The following is a 7,696-nucleotide window of genomic DNA, read 5'->3' as shown; positions in this document are numbered from 1 at the left end:
AATAAAAAGTGAGGAAGGGGAACATAACTCACTTTTATAATAAAAAGTCACTTCCTAGTAGCACAACGTTGTGACTTAAATGGGAGCCAAGGGGGCCAAAGGGGGACACAGAAATGGAGCCCACGCAGACACATGGAGGAATTGTGTAGGAGGAAAGGAACACATGGCAAGAGGGGAATCACGCAAGAGGAGGCGAGCCTTGGGATTGAGAGAGGCAAAGGCTATAAAAGAGAGAGGAGCCCCCTCATTTTGATCATTCGATTATGAGCATTTGTGATAGTCATTTCGACTTAGAGCATGCTAGCTGTTTAGCTAGTCTGCAACATTGTTTAGTGCATTGAGTGTCTCCGTTTGGAGGTCTCACCCTTAGCCCCAAGGGACGTAGAGTGCCTAGTCAGGAAATGTATTTCCATTGGCATTCCAACAGTAGTTTCATCAGCATTTCAACAGCAGTTTCATTAGCATTTTGAAGGACTGCGCAACACTAAGAGGAGGATGCAGCTCTTTCTGGCAGGAGCCTGGGTTGAGGGTTTGTAGGAGGATTTGTGTTGAGAGGTAGAGTAGGGGATCCACTCTTGCATATTGGAGATTTTTGGTAGTAGTTTCAGACAGTGTTCTGGAGGGTTTCATTCAGTGGCAGCGCAGAGCATTGAGGGACTATGTAGAACCCCAAAGGGGTGATTTTCGGGGGTCGACCATTTCAGAAAATCTTTTGGGTTTTTTTGGGTTTCTTGAGTAGATTCTGATTCTAGAGTTTTAGCTATTTCTAAGGAGGGGAGTAGCCCCAAATCCTCATTTGATTTCAAACATCAGCAGATGCATGATAGTTTACCAACAGTTGGGACACAGATCAGTGTGAGGCCATTCCTTGGTTATTCTGAGTGTATTTCTTCACTTGCCTCGTGCAAGTCGAGGTGTCGTCCTTCTGAATCACCTCTTTACTCATTCCTTTACTTAGTATAATAAAATTGCTTAGCATTTCTCGCTGCATTTCTTATGTATCTATTTATATTTCATATGTACATTATTGTTGCTGCACTACTATTATATCTCTGTGATTTTCTCGGCTACTATACCGCTTGTGCATTTTTCTGGTTGAGATTTTGCTGGGGTTTGAGGAATATTCCGGGTTAGGGATATTACATAAATTCATATCTTCACAGTCTAGTTTTCGGACTGTGCAAAATCCTATTTTTGACATCTTTTTGTAGAGAATATTGTGAACAGCTGGAGATGCATTTTGGGAAACTGAAAGAGGTTTATCTCAATAACATAAGTATCTACAATAAATTCTTTCACTTTTTACATATATATCTCGGATTGATATATCCAAAGGTATCACTGGACCCTAATTTTGCACAATTTCTGGGGCAAAATGCAGAAAGGAAGGACTTAGTTAGTGACTTGGAAGGCTCATCATCAATTAAGAGTTGCTATCAAATTTGAATTTCTCTTCTTTGTCACCATAAATCCATAAATATAGTGCCAAATAGATTCATTAGTTTTGAGTGTCCTTTATTTAAGTTATATTAATGTAAAACAATTTGAGATATTTGTAAAACCAATCTTGATATTTTTTCAAGATATTTCAGTTTAGAATTTGTATAGATATTTCATCATTTGAAGTATTTTGTGGTGGACTCTACTAGACATTTCTATAGACTTTTTTATCAGAAGACCTAGAAGGCCATTGTATCATTTGCTGAGCTAGCAAGCTGGATTGATGAATAAAGATCAAACATTTCAAAGGATTATTGTGTTAAGCGAATTGCAGACAAGTATTCCCATGTGTTGTCATTTTTCTCAAGTTATTCATAATATTTAATGTTTTTCCAAATTAAATGTTATAACTAGAACACTACTTCAGAACTTGTTTAATTACAGTCTGTCTTAACAGTTATGCATTTGAATGTTTTCTTTTGATATTTAAATTAAAATATTCTTAATTGCTCTTTGGTTTAGATTGATTTCATGAATATCCAGGTTAAAGGATTCTTAATTGACCTTTGATCTTGATTACCCTTTCCTTCCTCATTCATTATCTGGGTCTGAGAACCCTTAACTTATCTCTCACCTGGAATGAAACCATTTCACCCCTTTGTCTCAAAGATCTAAAAAACACTTTGCTATCTTACCCTTTGAAATTTCCCTTTAGTGAGTTAATCCAGTTTTGCTTCCCTATTTTTTGACTCCATAGCTCAATGGTCTAAAAGACATCATTTTATCCATTCATCTAAGTAGATCCCACCACCCAATCTCAAATACAAATCAAAAACCTCTTGAAAATTCATAACTAGCCTAAAATCACATAACTAAAACAAAGTTAAATTAAAAACAGAGAGCCCTCTTTGAGCATTAGGAAGGCTAGGTCTTGATCTCCAAAAGTAGTTTGTAGTTACCTTGGTGATTTCTTTCTTTAACCTTGAGAAAATACTGAGTGATAATAGAACCCATGGATTTAGATGCAGAAGAAATTCGTGATGGAGCTAAAGAATTAGATTCTCATGAGGGCGAGCCTATCACTAGGCTCCCGACATATATCCCTCTGTGAAAAGGGAAATGAAGGTACCCAAGGCACCAAATTCGGGCAATTTCATGATCTCTACACTGCTACTACTGGAAGAAGTGGTATTTGAAGGTGTGCTGTTAGCGTGTATCCCTATGTTAAAACTAGAGGATTGGGATTTCACCGATCACGAGAAATTTCTAGATTTCGTAACTATTAAGTACATGACCAATATTTACTATGAAGATACTGGGCTCACAAAATTGGAGCCAATGAAATGGCTAAAAGGGATCGAGCGGGCTGGATTGCTACATATGCTATGGATGCCACACTTTCATAGGTCTATTACGAATACTGTCTTTGTGCACCAATTTCTCGCACTAGTTTAGGATGGGTGTTTGTGGTTAGGCGAACCCATCCCCATAATTGATATGTTGATCCATCGAATTACAAAATTTCCCTATAAAGGGCCAGATCCATCCAAGGAGTTTGGAGGAAGAAAAAAGGAGAAGGATCTTGCAGATAGAATGAAAAATGAGCTTGGACTCATCAAGATGTCATGAGATGTGACTTTTTGTTGGGATGCAGAGTGTCAATAGAATCTTGATGTGTTAAAGGATAAGATGGTGACTGCACCCATCTTAGTATTTCTGTATTGGAAGAAAGAGTTCCAAGTGCATGTAGATGCCTCATGTATTGCGCTCGATGTGGTATTGACCTAGCCCGACGAAGGTGATATTGATCATCCAATAGAATTTGCAATTAAGAAATTATCAAAAGCCGAAAAGAACTATTCTGCTACAGAGCGCGAAGGGTTGATGATGGTCTACTCACTCCAAAAGTTTTGACATTACTTGTTGGGCTCACATTTGAAAATGTACATAGATCACTTTGCTCTCACGTACCTAATCAACAAGCCTGTGCTGGGGGGAATATTTGCAGGTGGTTGTTGTTGTTTCAGGAATATGATTTTGAAGTGGTTGTGAAGCCTAGAAAGTTGAATGCAGCATCAGATCATCCATTGAGGATTGAGACAGGAGAAGAGCCAACAAATCTGGAAGAAGGATTGTTAGATGCACATATCTTTTTTGTGCATGTTGTGGATGATCATTTTGCAGACATTATTCAGTTCCTAACTACTGGTACAACTCCGGAAGGGTATTCTACTCAACAGAAGAAGGAACTGGTGGTCCACGCTACTGATTTTTATATGATATAAGGACACTTGTATAAGATGGGAATAGATGAAATATTGTGCAGATATGATTTGGAGTTTGAGCGTGCTAGTATCCTCATTGAAGCCCATGGAGGAGTGGCAAGAGGACACTATGCAGGTAGAGCGACCATGCAAAAGATTCTGCGTGCATGGTTATGGTGGTCAACAATGCATAAAGATTGTAAGCATTTTGTAAAACATGTTATGCTTATCAAAGGATGGGAAAGCCTTTGTGAAGAGATGAATTTCCCTTAAACCCTCAGGGTTCATTACAAGTATTTGAATAATGGGCAATTGAATTTGTAGGTATGATACAACCACTAGGTATGAAGACAGGTGCGGGGTACATCATTACTGTAACAAAGTACTTAACGAGATGGGCATAAGAATTCACTAATATTCTAGAGAATGTGTTGGCAAAGGTTTGTAACACGAAGAGGAACGATTGGGATGTGTGCATACCAGCAATCCTATGCGCCTATAGAATGACATGTATGAAGCTAACATGACAAACCCCATTTAGACTGGTCTATAGGATAGAAGCAGTCACGATGATGGAATATATTGTGTCAAGTATGCAGATTGTGGCTTTGACAGAGATGGTGTATCATGAGACCTTGGAGGAATGGCTCACACAATTGATGGAATTGGAAGAAGATCGGTTCCTTGCAAGATTTCACCAACAAGTGCAAAAGGAACATGAGAAGGTCTCGCATGATACACATATTAAGCTGTGCACTTTTAAGGTGAATGATTTTGTTCTTCTCTATGATAGTAAGTTCACAAAGTTTTCGGGTAAATTCCAAATACACTGGTTAGGTCCGTATGTTGTCAAGGAAATCACAGATCGTGGCACAGTTCAAATCGTGAAGCTAAATGGTGAATTTTTCCCCGAAAGGTTAAATAGAAGTCAGTTGAAGTTGTACACAAGGGATCCTACCCCTACGCAATGACTACATGGTAGCAACACAGTCTTAACACTCCAGGAAACTACAAGGGAGAAAGGGACTATAAAATACACTTCTTGAAGAAGAGGAAAATGCAGTCAGGGGGTTGCAGGAGGAGAGAAAGCAATGCGCTAGGAGGAGGTGCGCTAGGAGGGTTTGCACCATGGAGGATGGTACCACGCAGATGGGTCCAAAAGTAGTCATTGAAGTCATTGTTCATGATTGGATAGCGAAATTTCCATTATCAGGAGTGGGTAGGCAACATTTATGGCAAAATTCTTTGGAGATATACCCCAAAAGATGCATTTATGATAAAAATGGAGGGAATGGTCAGATTTGAATTCAAAATTGCCTATAAATCTTATATGTTAGTCGGCTGTAGAAAATTTTACCTTCTGAATATTGCATATGAGCCCTATTTTTTTATCTATGAATCAACAGACTTGGGAGGATTTAGTTTCAAGACCGGAATTTGCAAGATTACCCGAGTGGAACCAGAATATTATCCTTGAACAGATGTGTGAGCCAGTAAGTTCTGAAGTCGTTGCCTCTCAATTGGAAACCCCTGAAGTTCCATCAATGACAGCTACACCATCTATGCCTACAACACCATGGTCACTTAGGTCAAAGCAATCTTCTGCTAAGGAGAAGTAGAAGAAACCACAACTTGTATTTGTGAGGCAATCACTGAGGAAGAACTCCACGGAGCTTCAACAGTAATGGAGGATGGACAATGAAAAGTAGTCATATGAACCCATGGATTTGATACAGAAGAACTTTGCAATGGATTTGAGGAATTAGATGCTCATGAGGGCGAGCCTATCACTAGGCTCCCAATGTATATCCCTCGATGAAAAGGGAAAGCGAAGGTACTGAAGGCTCCAGATTCAGGCAAGTTCATGATCTCTACGTTTCTACTATTGGAAGAAGTGGTATTTGAAGGTGCAATATTAGTGTGTATCCCTGTGTTAAAACTAGAGGATTGGGATCTTGCCGATCACAAGAAATTTCCAGATTTGGTAAAAAATAAGTACATGACAAACATTTACTATGAAGAGACTGGGGTCACAAAGCTGAGCCAATGAAATGGCTAAAAGGGTTCGAGTAGGCCAGATTTCTACATATGCTGTGTGTGCCACACTTTCACAGGTCTATTACGAATACTCTTTGTGTGTGCCAATTTCTCACGCTGGTTCAAGATGTTTGTTTTTGGTTAGGCGAACCCATCCCCATAACCAATATGTTAATCCATCCAATTACAAAATTACCCTATAAAGGGGAAAATCCATCCAAGGAGTCTGGAGGAAAAAGAAAGGGGAAGGAGCTTGTAGATAGAATGAAAAATGATTTTTGACTTGTCAAGAAGTCATGAGATGCAACTTTTTGTTGGGATGTAGAGTGTCAACAAAGTCTTGATGTGTTAAAGGACAAGATGGTGACTTCACCCATCTTAGTATTTCCGTATTGGAAGAAAGAGATCCATGTGCATGTAGATGCACCATGTATCGCGCTAGGTGTGGTATTAACCTAGCCTAACAAAGGTGATATTGATCATCCAATAACATTTGCAAGTAGGAAACTATCAAAAGCCGAAAAGAACTATTCTATTACAGAGTACGAAGGGTTGGCGATGGTCTACGCGCTACAAAATTTTTGACATTATTTGTTGGGCACACATTTTAAAATGTACACAGATCAATCTTCTCTCAAGTACCTGATCACCAAGCCTATTTTGGGGGGGAATATATGTAGGTGGTTGTTGTTGTTTTAGGAATATTATTTTGAAGTGATTGTGAAGCCCAAATGGTTGAATGCAGGACTAGATCATCCATCCAAGATTGAGACAAGAGAAGATCCAACCAATTTGGAAGAAGGATTGTCACATGCACATCTCTTTGTTGTGCGTGCTATGGATGATCATTTTGTAGACATTATTCAGTTCCTAACTATTGGTACAACTCCGCAAGGGTATTCTATTCAATAGAAGAAGGAACTGGTGGTCCACGTTGCTAATTTTTCTATCACTTGTATAAGACGGGAACAGATCAAATATTGCATCGATGTGATCTGGAGTTTGAGCATGCTAGTATCCTCATCGAATCCCATGGAGGAGTGGTGGGAGGACAATATGCAGGTAGAGTGACCGTGCAGACGATTTGGTACACATGGTTATGGTGGTCAACAATGCATAAAGATTCTAAGGCATTTTGTAAAGAATGTGATGCTTATGAAAGAATTGGAAAGCCTTCATGAAGAGATGAACTGCCCTTAAACCCTTAGGTTTCATTACAAGTATTTGAAAAATGGGCAATTGAATTTGTAGGTCTGATACAACCACAAGGAAGGAAGACAGGTGCACGATACATCATTACTGTGACATAATACTTAACCAGATGGGTAGAAGCGTAACCAGTGAAATATTGTACTACTGCTACCGCTGCGAAGTTCCTATTTGAATACGTCTTAACATGGTTTGGGTGACCTAAGTTATTAATGAGTGATAGGAGTACACATTTCTTGAATGAAGCAATCAACATGATGCTCGAAGAATTCTAGGTGTACCATCAAAAGAGTATGCCCTATCATCCCCAAGGCAATGGTATAGTGGAAGCATTCAATAAGATTCTGGAGAATTCATTGACAAAGGTTTGTAACGCAAAGAGGAATGATTGGGATGTGTGAATACCAACAATCTTGTGTGCCTTTAGAATTACATGTAAGAAGCTAACGGGGAAAACCCCATTCAGACTGGTCGATTAGATAGAAGTAGTCATGACGACAGAATATATTGTGCCAAGTATGTGGATTGCAGCTTTGACAGAGATGGAAGATTGTGAGACCTTTGAGGAATGGATCGCACAGTTGATGGAGTTTGAAGAAGACCAGTTCCTTGTAGGATTTCGCCAGCAAGTGCAAAAGGAACATGAGAAGGTCTCGCATGATAGGCATATTAATTTGTGCACTTTTAAGGTGAACGATTTGGTTCTCCTTTATCATATTAATTTCATAAAGTTTCTGAGTAAATTC

At 39.1% G+C, this 7,696-nt stretch overlaps 1 protein-coding gene across 1 annotated transcript; it reads left to right on the top strand.

Moving 5' to 3' along the window:
* Window positions 1–4,273: 4,273 nt before the first annotated feature.
* LOC149205382 (uncharacterized) lies at window positions 4,274–4,675 on the top strand. Its single transcript, XM_089397389.1, has one exon. The coding sequence runs from the start codon at window positions 4,274–4,276 to the stop codon at window positions 4,673–4,675; it is 402 nt and encodes a 133-aa protein (XP_089253515.1).
* The last annotated feature ends 3,021 nt before the right edge of the window (window positions 4,676–7,696 follow it).

The sequence above is a fragment of the Pinus tabuliformis genome, chromosome 1_2 (genome assembly GCF_031772625.1).
Source record: "Pinus tabuliformis cultivar Carrire ecotype Pingquan chromosome 1_2, CPIR1, whole genome shotgun sequence".
NCBI classification, from domain to species: domain Eukaryota; kingdom Viridiplantae; phylum Streptophyta; class Pinopsida; order Pinales; family Pinaceae; genus Pinus; species Pinus tabuliformis.
Note: the sequence above shows the minus strand (reverse complement) of the source record. Positions and strands in the feature narration are given on the sequence as shown.